The sequence below is a fragment of the Mytilus trossulus genome, chromosome 13 (assembly GCF_036588685.1).
Source record: "Mytilus trossulus isolate FHL-02 chromosome 13, PNRI_Mtr1.1.1.hap1, whole genome shotgun sequence".
NCBI classification, from domain to species: domain Eukaryota; kingdom Metazoa; phylum Mollusca; class Bivalvia; order Mytilida; family Mytilidae; genus Mytilus; species Mytilus trossulus.
Window position 1 is genome coordinate 46,516,332 of NC_086385.1, and position 26,451 is coordinate 46,542,782.

Sequence of the window (26,451 nt, forward strand, 5' to 3'; positions counted from 1 at the left end):
TTGCTGCACACAAATCCAGGTATAATCCACCTTTTTTTCTTAAAATGTCGGTACCAAATGAGGAAAATGGAAGTTGTTATCTTATAGTTCGATTCTGTGTTTGTTGCATTGTCGTTTGTTTTTTGTTGCAATTCAGTGCTTCTGTTGTTTCGTTGTTTTCCTCTTTCAAAACGTTTAGGAAATTTTGGCTATCAATGCTCTTTTACTTTGTACTTATATTGGCTTTAATTACCTTTTTTGATTCGATTGGCACTCATACAAAATCTTAATCCTTGTAATAATGATGTGTTTGTTTTATATATATGTTGCCGTTTGTTTTTTTTTGTTTATTTTTGTACTTCAGAGTTTCTGTTGTTCCGTTGTTTTCGCCTTATATTTTATGAGTTTCCCTCGATTTTAGTTTGTTTCCCGGATTTATTTCCTCTCAATCGATTTATGACCTTTTAACAGCGGTAAACTACTGTTGCCTCTTTATCAAAATACAAACTACATAAGAACTTTGCTAATATTCACAATTATGAAATTTTGGTTACAAAATACACAGTCACAAATACTAATATCAGTTACAAAAAAAGAAGAATGCTCGGAGTCCTTGTTGTACATGTACAATGATAGATAAATATCTAATGAAATCATCACGTACACGGAAGTCGTTATGTTTGATAAAGAGTTTGACTTTCGTTCTACAAAAATACGTATCATTCGGGTGCTTTCATGTGTATATATTAAATGTAGAAGCATATTTCAAAAAAACTAAATTGGCTAAAACATTTTATGCATTATGCAATATTTTTATTAGTATTTAATAGGTCACGTTTCCCCGACTGATTCATTTCAAATTTTATGTTATGTTGTTTATTTTAAATACAAGATTTGACGATGAGCAGCAAATTAAATATTTTAATTCCACCATTTAAAAACCTTCAAAATTATCTTAAATTAGAATTATGTAAGATTATGTTTTGGTCATTAATTTAGAGACTTTCAGTGAATAGATTTGTTGCCAGCTTTATATATTATTCTTTTATATTGAAGATTAGATATATTCACCAGTGAATATCTTTTGACCTTATAACTAAAATGTACTTGAAACAAAAATATCTTTGCGATACATATGTTGTGTACAAGTTATCATTTTGTACAAATTATAATTATTGAAAAAAAATTCTATGTTGTGTATGGATGCATTTTAAGACAAAATCCATGAAAGGATGCATTTACAGAAATAATAATGTTATAAGTACGTCTGAACAAGTGACGACTCTGCGATGTATTGCCTAAACATACAATCTGTACATTTAATTCGACTAAACATCAGCTTAACAATGTTAGATCTGTAAATTTGCAGAAACAAATTGTCTGTTCTTCCCTGGCCTGGATTCAAATTCATGACTTTTGCCCGACGCGCTTGAATAGACTTAATTTTGTTAAATTGTTGTTTTTCTTTACGTGGATTTTTGTAACGAATTTTAGAATAGTTTTTGCCTGTATTGGTTTTTACTTTCGTTTTTAACATGACTGATATTGTGCATGTGTCATTAAGACTTGGGGTAATTAAGGTTTTTCCTTTTTCTATAAGGAAAGACCTTACTGTATTTCTTCTGGTTATTAATGTCTTTCCTTTCTTAATGGAAAGACCTTACTGTATTTCGTTTGTTTATTATTATTCTTTTTCTTCCGCCGTTTTCAAAGTCAATCGCCAAGAAAAGTACTCAAGATATCAAGACGATCTTTGGTACCAAGTATCGGGTTAATAAAAGCTATCTGGTATTAGGGGCACCGAAGTGTACTATTTACCTTATAGGAGTTATCTTCCCAATAACAAAAAAACACTGTTATCACTACTCCTCATAAATTATAAGACTTAGCGGCAAATGTTTTTGTTTCAAATGTTCCTTGCCAGATGTGGTAACTTCAAAAAATTTTAACCGAAGCGATCCAGTGACTTCTTATAGGAGTTATTTCCCCTTGAATTTTTTACTTTTCTGTGTGCATAAAAATCTCATGAACCGTAAGTTGTAAAGACCTCGGGTCTTTAGATTTGAGTTCATTGGACTAAAACTTGAAAATATAGGTCAAGGTCAAAGGTCAAGGTCATATTTAAGATTTTCATATTTCTTTGATTTCCCTATAATTCTTGAATGGTTATAGATACAGAAAATTTAAGCAGTGAAAAATGCTTCATACTTCAAGGGGCAACTTTTTTACTTGATGACTGTATTGGTTTTTCCATTATATAAGGGACATAACCCCTATTGATGGTTTATAAAATGCCATTATTAGTAAACTCTTAACAAAGGTCCTTGAGACATAGGTCTTTTGCAATGACATTAAAGAGCAATGACCATGACGAAGGTCATAAGGTCAAAGGTCAAGTTCATCAAATTATGTGGTTTGGACACTATTTAAAGAGTTTTATGTGTGTTTGAATTCCAACCAACCAATCAAATAATCAACCAACCAACCAACCAATCAGTGTATGCATGTTTCCGTCTCATCTTTTTCTTTTTCGCTTGTATCAAGAGATCCTATCCAACGTGTCTAAACAACCAACCAACCAACCAACCAACCAATCAATCAATCAATCAATCAATCAGTGCATTGATGTTTCCGTCTCATGTGTTTAATATGGGGTCCGAGATCTCTTTTGTGTTTTTCACTTGAATCAAGAGAACCTATCAAACGTGTTTAAATAACCAACCAACCAACCAACAAACCAACCAACCAACCAATCAATCAATCAATCAATCAATCAATGCATGTTTCCGTTTCATGTGTTAAATACGGGGTCCAAGTTCTCATTTGTTTTTGTTTTTTCTCTCGTTTTAATAGACCCTATCCAACGTGTTTAACCAACCAACCCATCAATCAATCAATTAATCGATTTATCAAGCAATCAATCAATCAATCAATCAATCAATGAATGAATGCATGTTTCCGTTTCATGTGTTTAATACGGGGTTCAAGATCTCATTTTTTCTGCTTGTTTCACAAGACCCTAGTCCCAAGTGTTTAATAAAACAATCAACCAACCAACAAATCAATCAATTAATCAATCAATATATATAACAGTTTATTTATGACAGTATAATTAAAACAAAATGGAAGGAAAGACCTATCAATTATTCAAGAAGAATTGAATTTTGATTATTACTATTATTATTATTCTTTCCGCCAAACTAAAACAAAATTTCCCAAAAAAAGTACGCGACATGTTGATATGATATTAGGTATCTAGTATCGGTTGACCAAAAGCTATCTTGTGGTGAGGGCACGACCCCGTAAAATTTCCTGTATAGCGGTTATCCCCCCTAACACCGAAAAAAATGTAGACTCTGATTCTTCGTTACATTTGGATTGAAAAGTTTCAACGACTCATTGGTAGGTTTATGCCCCTTTGAAAATTGACCCATGCCGGTTGGTCACTTAAACTCAGAAACTGTAAGTTGTAACCACCTAGGACCATCACCAATGCTCATCAATTCACGTGACCAAGAAAATTGACCTAAAGTCAAAGGTCAAGGTCATGACCTAGATTTTGACCTTAGCTTGTTATCTGATTTACTCAATAACCATAAAAGATGGCTGATAAAATGTAACAGAGCAAATGTGCGTCTTGTCAAGATCTTCATTTGTTATGTGGGTTTCTGTTATGGAACTAGGGCATCAAAAATGTTTTTTGGGTCCGAAATGATGATTGTTTGCATATAACTCAAAATTGGTTAGAGATAGAAAGAAACTTTGAATAGCAGAATTCTAATAAGATCTACAAAGTTAGGTCAAGGTCAGAGGTCAAGTCCCTAGCAACGACATAAAACATCTTAGCAATCATATATTTTTGAGCTTAGAAGGCTATGAATAATATAAATATAAAAATTTTGATACTGGAAATGACATTTTTGTCCCTAGCAACGACTTATAAGTCCTTAGCAATCAATTATTCTTTTAACTTTAAATACTATGAATAGTACATATGACATTTTTAATACTGGAAGTAATATTTTATCCTTAGGAATGATTTTTGTCCTTAGCAACCACGTGTTATGAACATAAAAGTCCTTAGAAACCATATATTTTTTTAACTAAGAAGGCAATTAATAAAAGAAAAAAGGGAAGACCTTTCAATTGTTCATGAGCAATTGACTTTTTAATTGTAATTGTAATCGTTAATCAGCTGTAATTGATTACAATTTTTCAAGTAATCATTGTAATCAATTACTTTTCAAAATACCCTGTAATCCTGATTACTTTTTGATTACATTTTAATTACAATGAAAACAATCTTAAACTGTGTTTATGGTCAATAAATGAACAATTTTTTTATTCTTTTTTAAAGAATATTTTACATGTTAAGATAGTTTGGTTTACTTTATGAAACATGTCAATAGATTTGTATACTTCAGTAAAAAATAAACTGTTACAGTATTGAAAAGTCATCATTTATAGCCTAAGAAGAGACATATAATACAATGAGTAAAATATATTGTACTGGCCTTAGTAAATAAAATTTTACATGTATATCCCAATTTAAAGATGTACATATATATATTTGATAATAACTGTTTCTTTAATCCTGAATTATGATCTTTTGTTAATATTGGTTTTTTTGTCAACTTTTTATTGACAGGTAGGAAACCAATTAAGGTTTGTTTTTATTGCAATTTCCAATTGAGTATAGCTGTAGGACAATGTATATAATAAAAGATTAATCAGACATGTGAAAATTTATCTAATTAGCACAAACTAAATTAAAAGTTGGACAAATATCTTGTTGAAGATAAGAAAATGTCTTAAACTTGTCATGTAAAATGCAATGATTCATAGGACTTGTATTTTGTTTACAATTCCATAAAAGTTTTACATAGTTTTTGACTGGTAACTTTATTTCATCCATATTTTAATTTCCATAAACTGTACCTTGAAATACATATATAGTCTCGAAGAGGTCAGAAGACAAACAGCAAACTCTTTATATTTTTATACTTTAAGTTTGTAGTTTATTAAATAGATGAAGTTTGTAGTTTTCATTTTCTAATATATAAAACAAAATCTTTTCTAAAAAGTACTTAAGTTGTATTAAATGTTAATTCATTAATATCATTCAAAATGGGGTTTCTTTTAAATTCATTGTAATCAGATGTAATCATTATTACTTTGCTAAGTAATCATTAATTTAATCAGACACTTTCAGAAATAATGTAATCATTAATTTAATTCAATCGTACACAATGACAAAGTAATTGTAATTTAAGCAATTACATTGAAAGTAATCTGACCCATCTCTGGTGTCATTATCTTTTCAGGTTTCTTAACTATTACTATGTCTCCTGCTAAGGCTGATGTTCTCCAGGGACAATCTCAATTAATCTCATGTTTCGTTACCGGGGAACCAGTAGCCTCAGACATAAGATGGTATTTTACACCAACTAATTCTGAGCAACGGCAATTATTATACACAGGCAATACAGCGAAGTATTCTGGCGGTAACACTCAGAACCCTTCTTTAACAGTACTGAACTTCCAATCTTCTGATAGTGGTAAATATGGCTGTTCTGCTTCAAATGCTGTTGGAACAAGTACCCGTTCATATAGTGTTCTTAGATTCATTAGTGAGTATATTATATCAAATTAGGTTTGCTTTAACTTTGTCATGATTTTTTTATTACAGGAAAAAAGTGAAATATTGTAAGTAAGTTTTTGGCAGATTTAAAATTTGGATATTTTTTTTCTAATATTAAAGGACGGAATATCTAGAATAGTTAACTAGTGTTTATCGCATGAACAATATTAGTTATCAAGTATCTTGTAAAGCAAATGCATGAACATTTTTTGGAACATAAAAGCCAAAATGAATCTTTACGAAACTTTTATTTTCTTTAAATGTCCTCTACCAAGTCAGGAAAATGGCCATAGTTATATTAGAGTTCGTTTCTGTGTGTGTTACATTTTAATGCTGTGTTTCTGTTGTGTCGTTATTCTCCTCTTATATTTGATGAGTTTCCCTAAGTTTTAGTTTGTAGCCCGGATTTGTTTTTTTTTTCACAATCGATTTATGAGTTTCGAACAATGGTATACTACTGCTGCCTTTCTTTAAAACAATTTTCAACTTTAGTTGAAGTACTTGGTTCCTTGGTAGCGAAAACCCTCACCTCAATAATAAATAATGGTGTTTAGTTTTCAAACCTTACTATATGATATGAACCAATTATAAAACCAATATTTTACAATATGTACAAAAAGTGTATTTGCTAAGAGAGTTATTAGATAGTTACCAATTTTTTTAAACGACATGTTTAATAAAAGACGTTCAATCAATTTGTGAAATAAAAAACATGAAAAACGAACAAAACAGTCATAAACAACAGTTTGCACAATCATTCAAAGAAACGTCAAATTTGAGAAACATCACCTCTTCTTTAAAAAAAAGGGTGAACAAAACAGTCAACAGAATTTGCACAATCATTCCAAGAAACGTCAAATTTGAGAAACATCACCTCTTCTTTAAAAAAAGGGTGAACTTAATTTAATCTGATGAGTCAGCATTTCCTGTTACCGTTGTGTTGCAAATAGCAAGGGAAATTACCTGAAAGGTCATCAACGTAGATAAATGATCAAAAATGACGGGATTGCTTCTATATTGTCATGGAACATATACCAATTCATAATGGCATATAACTCATATATGTGGATTATTTCGCAACAGTTGATTCTTTAAGAGACGAAAGGTGTCACTGGAGTACTTACATTACCGCTTGTCATATTTTGATGACTTTGGTTGAAACTAAAGCTTTATCCGTCTAACAGCAAGAACTCTGTTTCTATTATACAATTTAATTGATGTTGGTATGGTCTGAAAATTTGGTATCTATCATTATTATGATTATAAGCAATGAGTTGTTTCTGTTCGCAAGCGGATGTGGACTCAAGTGCTTATGCGTATTGCTTTGACAAAAAAGGGTTTACCGAAAATAATGCGTATATTTTCGAGGATTTAATTAAGTATATTGAACAAAACACAAAAATGTCAGTATTTACCTCAAAGCTTACAAAACCTTTAAACAGATTTATGAAGAAGGGATATAGTTACGATATTGTTGTCAGGTCATTACAGATTACATATTTTGGCTTTAATATTGATTCACTTATAAGGTCTTTGCATCGGAACTAAACACTTTTATTAAAAAAAAAACAGTTGTTGGCATGACACGGGTTATGTTCGTCTCATATGTTTTATGATAGTATGATTTTTATTTTATTTATTTATTTACAATATTTATACAGCGCATTATCTAATTGAAATTATTCTAAGCGCTTAACATGCTTAAGGGGGCTCGCGGGTCAAAATCAATTTTTTATTTAATATAGAATTTTTCTATATTTTTCTATAAATGAACTTTATCTAAATGGAAAAATGAAATAAAAAAATGGGGTCACCGTTCATTTACGCTCACCATCTGCTTTCAAAAGAAGCATACATTTTTGTAAATGTCCTTTTTTTCTGTTGAACTAATAGAAGAAATAGCGGTAATATCGAAATAAAAAAAGAACTAAATAGCTAAAACTTTACAATTATTTATTTTATGTACAGCTTATTCGAAAACAACAATAAAAAATATAGGTCACCGATGAGTTAAAAAGATATTTCAATTTTAATGCCAAAAAATGGCATGTTTGCTCCTAAGGGAGATAATTTGGAGCTTTTCCAATGATATCTACATTTTAAATGTCACCTAGGGCCAATATGAATTGATTTTTTGGAATGATTTTTGTACCATATGATAAAGTAACAACTACTAAAGGTAATAAATAAAATTTATTATGAAAAATTCAAGTTTAATTTTTTTCTGAAAATCTTATACACGCGAGCCTCCTTTACAGAAAACAATCAATGCAGACAAAAAGAGGTTTTAAACATTAAAACAATCAATGCAATAAGAATGAAATAAAATTTTGAAACACATATATTAAAAAAACCTAAAAGAAACTGAATAGTCTAAAATAATGGGTTTTCAAATTGTTCTTAAAAAGTTCGATTGAGTGTTCGTGCCTTAGATGGCTAGGAAGATTGTTCCAGAGGCTCGCAGTAGCTTTGTCGAAACGTCTTTCTCCATAGATTTTGGTGCGTACACGAATTTGTATAAGCTGCTTGGCATTTTCCGATCTAATAGATCTTGATGGTTGATAGGCACTAATGAGATAGACGGGTGCTAGGCCATGCAGGATTTTGAAAGTATACAAAAGAAGTTTAAATTGTATTCGGTACTGCACCGAAATCCAATGAAGAGACACAAGAACTGGTGTTTTTTAACATGATGATCATGTTTCTTGGTACGTGTAACGAGCCTGGCTGCCGTATTCTGTACTCGCTGTAACTTATTGACTAAACTGGCATTTACACCATATAGCAGAGCGTTTCCGTAGTCTGAACGTGACGAGACGAGCGAGCACACCAAAGTTTTACAGGCATCATCGGTGATATATTGACCTGCTTTTCCATGCTTAATGTTCTATCAAAATAAACACCAAGATTTTTTACCACAGATGCATTGCTTACAATTGATCCATCAAATAACAGATGACAATTCGAAAATTCCTTTACACGATTTTTTGGTAAAAATAAGATCAGTTACGTTTTGTCTTGGTTCAGTTTCAGCATGTTTAAGCACATCCATTTACTAATGTCAGCTAAACAAGTCTCTAGACGTAAAGATATGTTGTCCCAATTAGCGAGGGGTTTGATAACTAGGAAGACTTGCGTGTCATCAGCATACCCATGATCGCTAAAGTTGTGTCGCCGACATATTTAACTGATCGGTTTTGCAAAAATACAATACAATCGGGGTCCCAAAACTGAACTTTGTGGAACGCCATATTCAATGTTTATTACATCTGACAAAACGGAGCCAATTGCTACACGTTGAGTTCGACTTTCAAGATAGGATCTCATCCATGACATCGCTGAGCCAGTTATGCCGTAAAAGTATTCAAACCGAATAATCAGGATGGGATGGTCGATATTGTCGAATGCAGCGGATAGATAGAACATAACAAGTACTGCACAACAGTTATTATCAATGCTATATCATAGTGAACCGTAGAAGAGCAGTTTCTGTTGAATGACAAGATATGCTGAAGCATGTTGTCGAAAAGTGCGTTTGCTTCAAGATGCTGTTCGAACCGAGTTTCACTAACCTTTTCCAAGATCTTTGAGGTAAAAGGCAAGTTCGAAACGGGACGATAGTTTTTTAACTCATCATCGTCAAGATCAGGCTTTTTCAACAAGGCACTGGCTACGGTTACACGGAAATGTAACAATAATAAAAATATTATTGTTACATTGGAGACTAAATGCCGGAATGCATGGTTGGGCAAGGACCTGTTTAATTACGAATGTAACAATAATTATTGAGGCTACGGTTACATTGCGTTATTGTTACATGAAAAACAGCAATGTACGATGGGACTAGTAATATGTACTAAAAAATAAAAGTTGTAGACATTTATTTTATATTTACAATACATAAATTTATTAAATACAATTTATTTACTGTAACTTTTTATTTACAATGGCAATTTCTACAAATCCAGTAAGTGGGTTTTTTTTTTGGATGAACACACTGATTACGTCCTCCACGGATACGTGTACATATAGAAGTTCTTAGTATTTAAGTTACAGTTAGCAAACTTTGCTTTTGATGTATCAATTTGCGTCAAGTTGTATAGTTGTATGAAATTTATGTCTTGATATTGTTTCAGTTTCGTTTAAAACGCATTCCAAGTTTTCTTTTTTTCAACCTTAACAATATTTGTTGAATAATAATATTTACTATTTATCAGTATTACAAGTATCGTTTAGTACATATGAAAGAATATTAAGCAACACAACTATAGTAGATTTAAGTTTAATAAATCTAGCGTACTGTTTTTCATGTAACAATAACGTTATGTAACCGTAGCCTCAGTAATTATTGTTACATTGGTAATTTTTTGGTTTCTCGCCCAACTTTGCATTCCGGCAATTAGTCTCCCATGTAACAATAATATTTTTATTATTGTTACATTTCCATGTAACCGTAGCCAGTGCCTTTCAACAAAGGTCTTAGAACCGCTTCCTTGTAAAATGCAGGAACTTGCGATTCTGCCATTGAAGTGTTTACTATCTTGGTTATAATAGGAAGTAAGCTGCCGAGACATGATTTTAAGAGGTAATGTAAGTAGGAATTGGGTCGAGTTCGCATGACTTTACCGGAGCTCTCTTGATTATCCTTCGAACTTCTTCAGTTGACGCTGGTGAAAGCGAAGTAAGCGGATTTCAGTCGAATTTTACATCGGCTTCAAGAGCATTGACAACTTCTGTTGATGATTTGTTCGAATTACTCAGGTTGTTTCCAATTGTGTCTATTTTCCCAACGAAGAATTCACCAAATCTATTGGATAGTGCATGTTCGTCCTGATGTATGGTAATACAGTTTCTGCTTTATTTTCTATGAGATTGTTCGGAAGTTTGTGCAGCTGTTTTTGATCGATGACTACATCGAGGGAATAGCCATGTACATGTGTTTTACCGGTGACATGTTGCGAGAGCCCATGTTCCTCGAGCGTTTCTGTGCATCGTTATCTGTCAGATCGTCTAGATGAAAGTTTGGATGATACTTAACCACTCACGGGAGAGATTTTGCATGATATTCATATGATGAAGACACAATCTTTCAATCATTTTAATTGAGGTTCCGGAGCTGGCATGTCAGTTAACTGCTAGTAGTCTGTTGTTATTTATGTATTATTGTCATTTTGTTTATTTTCTTTTGCATGTTTTGTTACATCTTCTGACATCAGACTCTGACTTCTCTTGAACGGAATTTTAATGTGCGTATTGTTATGCGTTTACTTTTTTACATTGGCGAGAGGTATAGAGGTAGGGTTGAGATCTCATAAACACGTTTAACCCCGCCGCATTTTTGAGGCTGTCTCAAGTCAGGAGCCTCTGGCCTTTGATAGTCTTGTATGATTTTTAATTTAAGTTTCTTGTGTATAATTCGGAGTTCAGTATAACGTCAATTTACACCTGAAATACAACAAAACTTCAATATAGAACTGAAAAACAGATTTGAGGTCTTACAACTTGAAGAAAAGGAGATTGACATAAACTCTAAATGGCAACATATGAGTGAAATTTATCTAAAAACAAGTGAAGACATCTTAGGTTACAAACATAAAGAAAGAAAGGAATGGCTATCTGTGAAAAACCTGGGCTCTAATTATGGAAAGAAAACTGTTAAAATCAAAAACCAACCAAGCAACAGGAGAATAACAAGAGAGAACAAAAGATCTATATAATATTAAGGAAAAAGAAGTGAAAAAGAATGCAAAGGCAGACAAAAAGGCATACATAGATAAGATTGCAGAAGAGGCTGAAAATGCATCTAAAGTTGGAGATATGAGAAAGCTATATAACATTACAAAACAGTTTAGTGGCAGAGTAAATACCAACAGTACTAACATCAAAGATAAAGATGGTCAGACAATATGCAAATTTGAGAAACAACTGGAAAGATGGAAAAAAACATTTTGAAGAGGTGTTGAATAGGCCTGAACCAGAAATCTCAGTTGACAGGACAGAGGAAGCTCCACCACAAATTGAAATAGAAATGGGACCCATAACAGATGATGAGATCAAAGCAGACATTAAAAAACTTAAAACAACAAAGCTCGTGGGGTAGATGGCATACCAACAGAAGTAATAAAATCAGACATAAATCTCAACGTGAACATCCTACGTGATCTGCTAAATGAAATATGGGAAAAAGAAATACTACCTATCCAGTGGAAAGATGGTATCATCATAAAAATACCAAAGAAAGGTAACCTTACAGGTTGTAACAACTGGCGTGGAATTACTTTAATGTCAGTGCCTGGTAAGATACTTTGTAGAATAATTCTAGAACGAATCAAACACAAAATCGATTCCATTCTACGGGAAGAAAAAAGTGGATTTAGAAAAAAACGTGCATGTATAGATAACATCCTCATACTGAGACATATTATAGAACAGGCACTAGAATGGAGGTCACCCATATATACAAATTATGTGGATTTTGAAAAAGCCTTTGATAGCGTCAATAGAGAGTCACTTTGGTACATCATGAGTATGTATGGAATTCCACAGAAAATAATTCACATCATTATGGAAATGTATGATGGTTTTAGATGTGCAGTTAGACATGATGGAAAACTATCAGACTAAAGACAGGGATGCATAATATCTCCTTTTCTCTTTATATTGGTGGTTGACTGGGATATGAAGAAGACAACAACTGAAAATCATGGTATACAGTGGGGACTAACAATATTTTTAGAGGACATGGACTTTGCGGATGATATCAGCCTCTTTTCTCATACACATGAACACATGCAGAAAAAGACAGATAAAGTAACATCAGAGGCAGGAAAAGTAGGACTGAAGATAAATGCAAAGAAAACTAAGGTGATGAAGATAGGTACAAAAAACAATAAAGCAAAAACAGTGAATGGAAAAGAACTGGAACAAGTAAACTCATTTAATTATCTTGGTAGTAGAGTAAATGCAGAAGAAAATATTGAAGAAGAAGTTAACATCCGTAATGGCAAAGCAGCTTCTGATTTCAAAAACCTGAATAACATACGGAAAAACAACAAAATATCCAGAAAGACAAAGATCAGATTGTATGTTAGCAATGTTAGAACAGTTCTGTTGTACGGTTCAGAAACATGGAGAACAACCAAAACAGTAGAAAGTCGAATTAGAGGATTCGAAGGACGCTGTTTGAGACGAATAATAAACATTAAATGGCCAAGTGTAAGTTCAAAAAGTGAACTATCAGAAAGAACAGGTGTGAAGAATGTAGGGAATAAGATCATGAGAAGGCGGTGGAAATATATTGGACATATACTGCGAATGGATAACAACCGGCATGTGAAAAAGGTATTGACATGGACACCACAAGGGACAAGAAAGCCTGGAAGACTGAAAGGCACATGGAGAAGAGATATAGCAGCAGAGATAAAAAGACATGGTTACACCTGGAATCAAATAGAAAGAATCGCGAAAGATAGAACGAGTTGGAGGTCCTTTGCTGATGCCTTATGTGTTCAAGAACATGAAGAGGATTAATCAATCACCATTTACACTGAACTAGTATACATATTTTAAGGGGCCAGCTGAAGGACGCCTCCGGGTGCGGGAATTTCTCGCTACATTGGTGGCCTTCGGCTATTGTCCGCTCTATGGTCGGTCTGCTGTCGCTTTGACACATTCCCCATTTCCTTTCCCAATTCTATGACCATTTATTATGCTTTTTGCAATCAAACTTTTAAATTACAGGTGACCTAAATTTAACAGCATCGTTGACACCATATTCAGCTATAGTAGGTGATTCCAAGGTCACTATGACGTGTACAATAAATGGCGAACCACCAGCAATTGGATGGGACTGGACAAAAACGCAAGTTGATAGAGGCAGCGCTGAAATAATAGCTCAGGGGACAAATAATGCAAAAAGACAAATAATGACATCTGCAACCAACCCAAATTTAAATATATTCAGCATTACAGAAAAGGATGAGGGTATTTATAATTGCCGAGCGAACAATGGAAGACGGCACTTTATAAGTAACCCTGTCAATCTTAAAGTTCTAGAAGGTAAGCTGCTATACTTTCATTTCACATTTTCTATATTGATTAATGAATTTTGAACAGCGGTATACTACTGTTGCCTTTATTTATATAGTTACATGTCTCTAAAAGTAGAAACTTTATTTTGACAATCTTACCTAGTATGTCTGTTTGATTTGTTCACACATTTTTGTCCATATAATTTTATTTAATGCAACTGCCATAGAAGTGAGAGCTTTAACTGACTATAAAACCACCATTTTATAGGATATGACTCCTTTTTCGATATAATATTTCAAATCAGGGTTTTACACGGTCTTATCGCAATACATAAAACAAAATTAGTGACTTTATAAGAAATATGTTCTTCTTATTAGAATTAGAATTTTCACATTTCTTATAGCAGATATAAAATCTATCTTTCATATCTAATTTATCAAACCCTTAGCTATCATCACTTAGGGGGACAAAAAGAAAATTTGAACCGAAATAGTCGTGTACAATAATTGAAAATATGTGTCGCGCTTATAAAATCAGTCTAGCATTCGTTGAGGAGAGTTAAAACTCCATCAGCCAAAAAAAAGACCTTCCACTTAAATGCTGATATTTAAATTGAATTCATCCCGATTGAGAAGAACAAGTTTTGAGTTTGTGTCATATTATTACTATAATTGATTTCTCGAATATATGTAAGTTCTTTTTTTGTTGAAATGTATGTAACTTCCTTAAATATTAACTATAGCTTATACGTTCTTTATTGTCAAGTTTTGTGAACAGTTAACCCATCAAAGGCTTACATTGCTTATCGAATGCGTGAAATAAAAAACTGCTAGCAACTAGACACAATCCTTTGTTTAAAAAACTTGGCAGACTGATAAAAAACACTGGCACATCATTGAGAAAAATTAAACTGCAAAGCAACTTTTCCCAAAACCACCTATAATTGCATATACACGACATAAAAATCTAAAGGAATATATTACATTATCAAAACTATAATTTGAATGTAAAAATAAAGACACACAAGAAAAGATGATACATATAATAAAAGATCATCCAGATGTCGTGCTCTTTAAGGTAATCGCATCCGATGTAAAATTGAAGGCCGTACCTTGACCTATAATTGTTTACTTTTATAAATTGTTATGTTGGATGAAGATTTGTCTCATTGGCACTCATATCACATCGACCTATACCTATATATTAATAGATCAAATTAATAATCTAAATATTGACCAGAGCACCTGATGGAGACGAACTGCCTTGGTCCGAGTGTGACAAAATAGAAAGAATACTTAAATAATTATATGACACCAATCTACTTGGGAACAAACTACGAGTGTCAACAGTAAGCCGTCATTACAAATAATAATGATCAGAAAATTGCAAAATGTCCTCCAAAAAAGCAAAGACATTATAAAAGTGCTTGATGACTCCTTCGATTGGATTAGGCACGTGTAGTAATTTAATTGTGGAGATGTTATAGAGTATGACTTAGTTGAAGTATAGCGTACACTTAAAACACATACAGCTCAAAGTGAACACGGCATGCATTTCAATTACTATAATGTTGTTACATTGTTGATAAAAAGTTTCATTGATTTTTTAGCTTCTATCAGGACAGCCCCAGGTGAACCGGAAACAAGTAGTCATGTAGAATTTCAGATAGGAATGACTGTTAAACTTTCATGCAGTTCTACCGGAGCAAACCCCCCACCATCAGTAATATGGTTGAAAGATGATATTGTAATAACGTCTGGTACTAATACATCTACTAGTGGTAATATAACAATAACGACATTGACTTTTACAACAACTGCCAATGATGATCATGAGGTATATGAATGTCAGGTCGATAATGGATTCCTTAAGAGACCACTAGTAAAGACGACATATCTCACCCTTAAACGTATGTACTGTTGCTTACTTCAAAAACGTTATTACGTAAAAAAATAAATAACAACAGCTTTACCAGAAGAAAAAAAATCATTAATTATACATGAACTAATAAAAATAAAAATACCTGATAGCTCAATGGGTACAAGTGAAAGGTTTAGCTAGCTATAAAACAAGTTTAATCGACAATTTTCGTCATGAGAAAATGCCTGTGCCAAGTCAGGAACATGACAATTGTTATTCATTTTATTTGGTGTGTTTAGGCTCTTAATTTAGGCATTTGCTTAGGGACTTTCTGAATGCATTTTCCTCCGAATTCGGATGTTTTGATATTGTACTTGCTTTATAGTATTGTTTTCGTATCAAATTTCACATTTATGATTTCCTATCAAATGTAAATCTGTATTACAAACATTTATAAATTCTGCAACTATTTTGTTTTCTTTTATAGCTTCGATCAACGCTCCAGGTCAACCAGAAATAACAGGTTCACATCAATATCACTTAGGAAATACTGTAAGAATGATATGCCGTTCTACGGGAGGAAATCCTTTACCAACATTAAATTGGCTGAGAAATGACAATGTCATTACAAATGGTATAAGCAGTTCTTCAAACAATAGTATAACAACGTCAACTTTAACATTTACTGCTGGTTTGGAAGACCACCTCTCAGTGTTTGAATGTCAGGCGGATAACGGCGTATTGAAAAAACCACTTGCAACGACAACATATGTTGCAGTATATTGTACGTATAAGCTTCGAAAATTTCAAATATATTTAAAGAAGAATGATTAACGAACGCACTAAAAATTGTGAATAAATTGTGCAATCATATTCAAGTACTACAATTAAAGAATATCGTTACAAAGAAACTCAGCATACATACCAGTATTAAAAGTTTAAAAAATAAAAAAATGTTTAAAAGGCCAAAAAAATTGCGATGTTTAAAAGTACGCTGTTGGTTCCCTGAAACAGAGCTTTGTGAATCTCCAAAAATTATTACATACAACATTTGGTTTTTGCGATAAGAACTTCATTTAGTTTAAGTACTTGTTACTTTGATACTTTCATTCATTTTAATTAATGACAAGACCATTTCTATTAAAAAAGGTAAAACCAAATTACCGAAACCTAAGGCATGTTAAATAGGAGAAAGTCCAAGCAACGGACAAGTGACATAACAAATGCCATACTCTGACATGGTACAGGAATTCTGCGAAAAATGGTGTTTTTAACATGGTTTTATAGTTAGCTTAACCTTATACTTATATGCCAGTTGTTTAAGTTCCGTTATATTGTAATCCTTAAACTTAATTTGCACTTTTCTGTAAAGACAAAAACAATAAGAAAAGTCATCTTGAATGTCACTTTCAGTTATATTTATGATGTCCTGGAACTAAATGTATGTTTGCTTCTGAATTAAAATACCATTGAAACTAGGTTTGTCTGATATCTTGAGCATTTCTGTGATCTTGACAAAGATGGATGCGTCAAAATGAGAACAAATGACAAACGCGATGATTTCAACTTTCCAATTGAGATATTCATTCTCGTCTATTACATACCATCTGTCTAATCATATGGCATTTACATTCTCAATTGATACGCTAGGCTCCTACATTTACATTATTTACGAACTACTTGGTGCTGCCTACACAAAATAAACTGTTGAGTTGTAAGTAACAACAGAGGAAATCGATACTCCATTAGTTATTAGATCTGGATCCCTATCCGTATCTCAACCTACAACCTTTAAAATTTTTAAGATACCATACTATTCGCTAAAAATGTCATTATAATACTTGATGTGTTTAATTCCTGATTGTAACATTTTAATTAATTGTAAATGTAATGACGTCAAGTACATGCATAGCAATAACACTAACACTATCGGTACATACGGTGTTAAGTGAAAAGGTTTATGAGAAAAAAAAACACGGTTTTCTTCTACTTTGGAAACTTGTTACTACGATTCGGGTTGTACTATCAGTTTTTTATATTCATTTGCACTGATAATCATTTATTTCTTCACATCTAAAATGTAAAGATGATATAACACTGTATTTTTGTATCCTGTAAGTTACGCCAACGGTCCCAATATTGACCGGACCTACCAACCTGATATCTGGTTCCTCTGGAAAATGGACTTGTTCATCATTGCATGGATATCCTGCACCAACCATTTCAATTAGGATCCAGGACCGACATTACACAAACGAGTTTGTTGTTGTACAGTCTTATGATGTTATTGATAGAAGTTATATAGTATCTGGAACATTAGACGTGGTTCCATTATCTGACAAAAGTGGACAAAATATATGTTGTGATGTTAGTCATCTGTTAAATAACAAAGAACCTCAATCAGTTTGCTTGCAGTTGACCATTGAAGGTATGTTTTGTTTAATACTGTAGTTAGTGTGTCATATTTTGTCTTGAGAATATCAATGAATGATCATTGACAATCATACCACATCTTCTTTTTAATATGTGATAGAGTGATAGAACACACTCAATTGATTTTATATTTAGTTCCCGACATTCCTGATGAATATGAAAATAGGAAGATGTGATATGCCGTTAAAGACCTAATGACATCGAAGAAGGCAACTATATGTCATCGTAAAGCCTTCACCGATGTACAAAATCCTTCTGCAAAGAAAGGCTAAAATGACCCGAAATGATACACACGTTGAGTTGCTTTCAATTAGATGAGCATTAATCTTAATTCCAAAACAAAAACCAACCACAACTTGACTGCCAACACAAGTACACATTTTCAAACCAGCAAGTAAAGCAAGGTTAATATATTCAAGCACTTATATAACGTGCTGTTCGTTGAGGTCAATGATTTCATTTTTATGATGAATGCATTTTTTAAGTTTTCAAAGGTCATGTGTAATCGGTCAGTTACTTTTTACACCTTAATATTGTTGTCAAATAAGAGCTATTCATATAAAAAAAGGATGTAATATGATTGCCATTGAGAAAAATCTCATCAAGAGACCAAATGACACAGAAACAATAACTATAGGTCACCGTACGGCCTTCAACAATGAGAAAAGCCCTAACCGCATATTCGTCAGGTTATTTGTAACAGTAAAATAAAAAAAAGTATTATAGTATATGGGTTGAACACAAGACAATTATCTAAACAATCCTCTGTCGATAACAAGAAAACATCTACAAAATACTAGTAGATTTAGCTCTTATCAAAATTTTCAGATTCAGACTTTCCAGTTGACTGTAAGATTTGATAAAACTAGCATTTATTGTGCGTTCCAAATTTTTACCCTAGTAGTTTGATAACTTTGCGTTTCGGTGTTGTGTCGTTGTTCTCCTCTTATATTAAATGCGTTTCGCTCGGTTTTGGTTTGTTACCCCGATTTTGTTTTTTGTCCATGGATTTATGAGTTTTGAACAGCGGTATACTACTGTTGCCTTTATTTAACTACAGTTACTGTCGTGATTGAACTAAAACTAAATGCTTATTTATAGATAAAGAAGATAAGAACTTAATAATATACGTCGTGATTGGGTTGGTTGCAATTTTGCTGCTCTTCATAATAATCATGGCAGTACTTTGTAACAACAGAAATGGTATGGTTTATTCAATTCAAACCTTAATCCTCAATTTTCATATTTATACATATTATGTATTTTGTTTTTATGACCCACCTACGATAGTAGAGGGGCATTATGTTTTCTGGTCTGTGCCTCCGTTCGTTCGTTTGTGCGTCCGTTCGTGCCGCTTCAGGTTAAAGCTTTTGGTCAAGGTAGCTTTTGATGAAGTTGAAGTTCAATCAACTGGAAACTTAGTACATATGTTCCCCATGATATGATCTTTCAAATGGTAATGCTAAATTAAAGATTTGACCAAAATTTAACGGTCCACTGAACATAGAAAATGATGGTGCTAATTTCAGGTAAAAGTTTAAGTTTTTGGTCAAGGTAGTTTTTGTTGAAGTTGAAGTCACATCAACTTGAAACTTAGTACATATGTTCCCTATAATATGATCTTTCTAATTTCAAATTAAAAATTTTACCCCAATTTCACAGTCCAATCAACATGGAAAATGATAGTGCAAGTGGGGCATCCGTGTACTATGGACATATTCTTATTATCACATATAATGGATTTTTTTTTCGACTGTCATACGTGTGAGGGTTTGAGTTAACTATAAATCAAGCTTGATCCACCATTTCTACATAGGAAATTTTTGTGCCAAGTCAGGACCATTGTTATCCAATCGTACGATGTGTTTGACCTATTTATTTTACCAGGAATGCATCATCTTCAAACAGTAACACCAACGGTCTAATGAATACAAATGTAAAAAAAAGTATTGAAACACCTTGATTTTTTCAAAACTTGAAAAATCAGCCTCCTAATTTGGATGGAATATGATAAAATATTTGTAAAATAAAAAAGTTATCAAAGGTTTATAATATTGAAACGTATGTAATGATATCAGTGGCATTAAAATGAACAAAAAGTGTATGAAAAAAAAAGTTTTATCTAACCAAAATTTTTATAACAAAATGAAGTGTTTTCTGTACAAAAAAAGCATTTTACAACTTTTACTGTAGTCGAACTTTACAATGTCAGACATTTCAAAATTAATCAATAGATGAGTGTTCACATCATGGTTGATCGTTATTCACCAAAGAATTAGTACTTTGTGCGCAGCCTACATTCTAACGGATAACCGCATCTTAACGTCTAATGATTCCTGTCATAAGTCGACTTATTTGTTGCTAAGTTAGCAGCAACCATTCCTGACGAAGAGTATTGTTTATTTCATGACGTGTTTAAACTGGGTGTTCTTTCGAGCACTTTACGCCCAAACGTGTCCCATTTTTTCTCAATATGGTTCAAATTCGGGCTACGATCGGGCCAATGAAGATAAACCGAATTCCATTGAAACAATGGATCTTCCTTCACGATGCCAATTTTCAACTTTGGTGAGCTCTGCACTGTATTGAATACTGGCAACTATATGTCTGTTCTTATGCAAAGGTCCCCGAAATGGTCTTATCGGACAATAATCAGTAACGATGAACCGATCTCGAACAGTTCTTGTTTTAAGGCTCCTGTATGGTCATCACTCTCTTTTTAGGATTGTATTGTTTGCAATGGGTTTTGTTCTGAACAACCTTCATTCTTCTTGATTTTCCCTAGCAGATGTGATAGAGGGTCTTCTTGAACTCAGAAGGTCTTTAACATTGTGTGTTGCCTGATTTATTTTTATTCTCAAAACGACATATAATGGAATACAATACGTGCAATTGTCACAACGAAATACCTGCTTCTCTCATGCAGATTATCTGCCAACTTGCTGCAGTTATGAGTTGTGGATGACCAATTACAAGGTTCCAATCACATAACTTTATGAACTTGGCTATTTATAGTGTTGAAAACAATGAGGATAAAAACATATGTTTTATTGTTTTTGAGTACATTAGCTGCATATGCAGATAAGAACTTGTTGAGTCGATATGTATTGATTAAACTCAGGTGATATTTAAATAATGTTTAACTAGTTCTATTTCGAAAAATTATTGTGTTTTTTTAATTTGAATTTCAATTTGGTGTTGCAATACTTTTTTCCATGTGTATATATGAAAAACGAAAAAAAAATAATATGTAACAAATACACATTGTTTTATGTAGGTATATCATTAGCCATACATAATTTTGTCCGCCTTTAATAGAAAGTGTGTAACAAGATATATTTTAAAACAATGTTATCGGTAATTATGTAAAAAAAAAAGTTGTATCCATATTAAGTTTTTGTTACAGGAAGATCTCAAAATCGAAATTGTGATAGGTAAGTAAATTATACAAAGAAAAATTATGTAGCAGGACAAGAGATCCAAAAGATACCAGAGGAACGTTAAAAATCTTAGATCGAAAATGAAATGACAACACAATGGCTCAAAGAGAAAAAGACAAACATACAAATAATAGTACACAAGGCACAACATAGAAAAACTAAAGACTAAGCAATACGAACCGCACACAAACTGGGAGTGATATCATGTGGTCCTGAAGGGTACGCAGATCATTCTCCACATGTGGCACCGGTCGTGTTGCTCATGTCATTACAAACCCGGTAAATAGTCTCATTCGGTAGGTCACATTCAGGGGGAAAAGGAACGGGATTGTTTTGACGACATAAGGAACATAGCAGAATATTTGTATTAAGGTTAATAGAACATTTTCGTGTTTGGAGAACTGTTTTGATAAATACGTGATAAATACGTGAAAACTACTCATCAATACTGGGAGGTGATCTGTGGCAAACAAACTTTATATCCGTATACAATATATTGTCACGTTGATAATACCCCGTTCATTTTGCATGTTTAACGTTTAGCTAGATTTACAAATATAAAAACATGATCATTGTACATATTCAATTTGGAATTAATAATTCCAAACTATAACTATTGATTTTACTGTTTTGTACTTATCTTGCTTTTTAATAAAACTGAGAATGGGAATGAGAAATTTTTCAAAGAAACAACAACCTAACCAAAAGCAGAAAACAGCCGTAAGCCACAATCCACACCCGGAAGCGTGTTTCAGCTGACCCATTAACAAAATTGTGTACTAATTCAGTGATAATGGATGTCGTACTAAACTCCACAATATATAAAAGAAACCAAAATTAACAAGTATACAAAACTAAAAGAGGCAAGAGGATCTTTACTTGATCATGCGCATAAAAAGACTTTTATAGATGATTAAAGTATGTTAACACGTAGGAAACATGAAACGAAATATGTATTGAAGAACGATAAATGATAAAGCATAAGTTAATTAACTAGTACTCTTCCAAATTTGAAATGTTTAATTAAAATCAAATATAATAAAACATTTACGAATATACTATGGATTCATTTACTTTCATGATTACATTTTCACAAAAAAAGACATATATCTCGATTGTGATTATGATATTTATCATCTTCAGATATGGTGAGGAATTAGATGACAACAGACAAGGGATGCATAACAACAGACAAGGGATGCATGACAACAGACAAGGGATGCATGACAACAGACAAGGAATGCATGACAACAGACAAGGGATGGATGACAACAGACCAGGGATGGATGACAACAGACAAGGGATGCATGACGACAGACAAGGGATGCATGACGATGACAATTCAGAAGACCATTACACATGGGTATTTGTAAATAACACTGAATTAAATTCAATAAGCGGAAACTCTGTAAGATCAATACCGTAGTTTTTCTGACGTTCTAAAATAAAACAAGGGATTCAGAACATATTGTATATGAAATACGTAATACAAGGAACAGTTTAATTATAAGCAATGTTTTTTAATGCATACTCAAACGGATTATTCTTTTCAAGACGTAATTTTTTCTGAAATAAAAATACATGACAGTATTCTATTTTAGTTGCTTTTATACTTACGCAGAATAAATGGTGAATGGTAGATAATCTATGTATAAAATAACCTTGAATACAGTTACCATTAAACTGTAGAATTGATAATTGTATGTTCAAAATTAAAGAACTTCATTGTTTGACACGATCTTTCGTTTTCTTTTACAGTTAAACAAGTTTAGAAAAATCAGTAAACTTACCAAAAGTATAGATATTGTTCGTCTCTGGTTCTTTAAATCAATATACAAACAAAAGCACGTTCATATCACTTGCTAACTAGCGTAAAATATCATGTACCTTATTTTTATAATCATATGATTCTTAATGTCTAATGTTAGTGAAAAATTGTCTTCTTGTTATCCAATTTGCCTTTTTCCTTTTCTAATTCTCAAGGAGTATGGATAATCTCATTGTTCGTACACCAAAATGAAAATAGCGTTACGTCATTGGAAAGGTTTCCATTGTTAATAAGGTTTTAAACCAAGCACAAAGTTTGGTGAACGTTTTTGAAAATATTACCCTTAATGCATTAGATTCTGAAACGGCGAATTCGCCGATAGGTTATTCGTTTGAAGGTTTGAAGTGAGGTAAATGAAGAGACCTCTCATCATGAGTTCGGCAATGGCACAGCGCAAGTGCGAGAGATAAACCGTGATGACAGAAAAGGCTAACATACACGAAAGTTAAACTGTGCTTATTGATTCTAAAAAAAATATATTTTCGTTACACAAAATGATGTTTAAACTGTTATTACAAATATACACGCATCTATTACATGTTAATTGTGTGTCTTCTTATAGCGTGCTTGATGGTTTTGTGTTGATTCTTTTTTATCAAGATGACGTCCGTTAAATTTCGGGGACAAAACACGAAAGTTAATTAGCAGTTAATGTTGTCACTGATTGCAATGTGTTGTCGATTATATGTTATGAATCGTTATAATAGTAAAAAAGAAAATAAGATATAATTCTTTCATGTCATGTCATGCTCTATGTTCATTCTTACATGGTAAGCATTTTGTCAATATCTCTTCACCAAGCGTAAGTCAGGTATAGAATGTTGACAAATATAATGCCTACCCATATTTGAATTAGCATAGAGCATGACATTATAGACTTATTTCAATTCTTAAATTAACAACTGTAGTAATCCGAAGTAGACCAATATTACACATTCGAAAGGTAACCATTTTGATTTGATGAATCCAAAATGTTATAGAACATTAACTGTTCAACGACAAAAAAAGAAACATGTAATATAAAAATAAGGAGATGCAGTATGATTGCCAACGATATAACTTACCATCAAAGTTACACAAAAAGATTTAATAACCTAAATACTCATGAAATGGCATTGGATGATCAATATGGACCGAAACAAATAACCATATCCTTTAACATTTTTTACCTGAAGGAGGTAGAATCTATATTTCTCGGTGGATTTTTTTTGTTCATTAAACTTTGCAACAGCAAATTTAAGAAACATCTGTTAAGTATCTCAATACTGAAAATGAGAAGCGAAAGATACCAAGGGAACATTCAAACTATAAAACAAACCAGGAATGACATACCAAAAAGACAATACGAAATAAAAAACCAAAGTACCAAAAAATAAGATGAAAAATACATTATAGAAAACAAGACTACACATCACTAGCTTACCAAACATTCAGGGTGATATCAGGTCCTAAGAAGGAAGGCAGACCCTGCTCCTTCGTGTGGATAATGTACTAAGTAAAAATTATGTGATCAGTCTAATTTGATGTTTCATATTCGAGAAAAAGAGGACGGAAGTGTAGAAGTGACATAACCGTCGTTATCTAATGGACCCAAATATCAACCAACTCGAGATGGCGTCAATGAATTTGAAATATGGACTACACCGCATTAGAGAATTTTACGTTTCAAACGAAACTTACGTACGTTAACGCAAAAAACTTAGGCTAACAATTATACGGACTTATAAGACATAATATAAATTGTGGTTGTCTCCCTTCGCCGGTTCTGTATTTCAGATTTTGAACAGTCGGATATGTATAATTTTGTTTTAATTCTTAAATTACATTTATGTAACAGGCACGGACACTTCGATTGTTTTTGGATGGGGCCTGTGGGGAAGGGGGAAGGGGTTGCTGGGAATTTAAAATGAAGATATTTCTGCCCATAAGATAAAATTCAAAACAAAATGTCCACGTCAGACAGGGTCTCCCCCTTCCCCATATTTTTTTTCATCTAAATGATCGATGACTTAATAATAACAAATTAAATACAGAATAACCATACATTGTCTTGGAATATCAATGTTATTGGTACAGACTTAGAAACAGGAAGAAAGCGAGTCTGTTTCTAAGCATTGACATTTCGAGACAATGTATGGTTGTTCTTTATTTATGAGTTACACATAAGGTTCTTTTTATACAATCATATCTATTTGGTAGGGGGATAGATCAAATTTGAAATAAATATGTAGGACCCTCGAATTTATGATGAAACCAAGTTTGGAAAAGAATTTACAGAACCAAAACATGGCCGCAAAACAAAAAAAAAAAAATGGTATTTGAATGTCAATAATTTCTTTTTGTCCGTCTTCCTTCATCTCAAGACTGAGCGAATTATCGACTTCATTATACCAGAATACAAATACGTCTGCATGGTTGGCATTCTATCGAACTGACGGAAAGGAGTTCAACTATTTGACTATACCTCATCATTGAAGGTCGAGACAATTAAGATAAACGGTACTGTAGTTCCATCGGTTTAATAAAGAAGTAAATAGGTGTAGTCATGTTTGTACATAAGTTGACAGAGTAAAAGGTCGACATGTTTACACTAGAAAGGTTGACAAGTTGACCCTAGAAAGGTCTACAAGGTTGACAATTGTTAAGGTATGATAGGTTGACCGGTTGACAAGTGTAAAGGTTAAAAGGTTGACAGGTCGACATGTTGAAGAGTCGATAAATCCATAGGTCGACAGGTTGACAAGTGTGAAGACCCAAGGTTAACAGATTGATAGCTCGGCATGTTGAAAATCGGTACATGCATAGGTCGACAAGTGTAAAGGTTAACCATCGTGTATTGTTGAATGATGTGTTGGACTTGCAAAGAGAAGGGCTAAATTTATAAATGATCTTGGTGAAGAACAAGCTGCTCCTAAGGTTGCAGAATAAGGTCATGAAAGATTTGTTTTTATTTCGTTCTTACAAAATAAAATTGTCAGTATTTAAAAACCTTGTCAGTCAATTATTCAAATTACAGTCCTTGCGGTAAATTAAGAAAGTACGATTTCTTTTCATTTTATTTTATACCAACTCGTGTTGGTGAGTGAGATATAAACAGACTCAACTGGTATACATTACAGCACGGGCTCTGATCTGAAAATTGGATTGTAAAAACTGATTTTTTTTTTTTTTTTTCTTAGTCAGTTAACATGTTTAAGACTTTTCAGTCTGATTATTGGTATCTAGTGGCAAGTTTTACG

General features: G+C 32.7%; 2 protein-coding genes across 3 annotated transcripts in view; one reads left to right on the forward strand and one right to left on the reverse strand.

Annotated features, from left to right (window-relative positions):
- The window catches only part of LOC134695023 (hemicentin-1-like), a 29,917-nt gene extending 6,852 nt beyond the window's left edge, over positions 1-23,065 (forward strand). Inside the window, exons 4-11 of one of the 2 annotated variants that reach the window (XM_063556158.1) lie at positions 5,304-5,609; positions 13,361-13,678; positions 15,261-15,560; positions 15,999-16,295; positions 17,631-17,939; positions 19,046-19,147; positions 21,351-21,378; positions 22,528-23,065. In XM_063556158.1, the coding sequence (XP_063412228.1) occupies positions 5,304-5,609; positions 13,361-13,678; positions 15,261-15,560; positions 15,999-16,295; positions 17,631-17,939; positions 19,046-19,147; positions 21,351-21,378; positions 22,528-22,810 (1,943 nt within the window). In that variant the 3' untranslated portion in view covers positions 22,811-23,065. The remainder of the gene's footprint in view (positions 1-5,303; positions 5,610-13,360; positions 13,679-15,260; positions 15,561-15,998; positions 16,296-17,630; positions 17,940-19,045; positions 19,148-21,350; positions 21,379-22,527) is intronic. The other variant, XM_063556159.1, reaches the window with a different exon arrangement.
- LOC134694423 (uncharacterized) overlaps positions 1-26,451 on the reverse strand; it is a 153,613-nt gene that overhangs the window by 89,702 nt on the left and 37,460 nt on the right. The gene's annotated exons all lie outside the window — the stretch shown is intronic.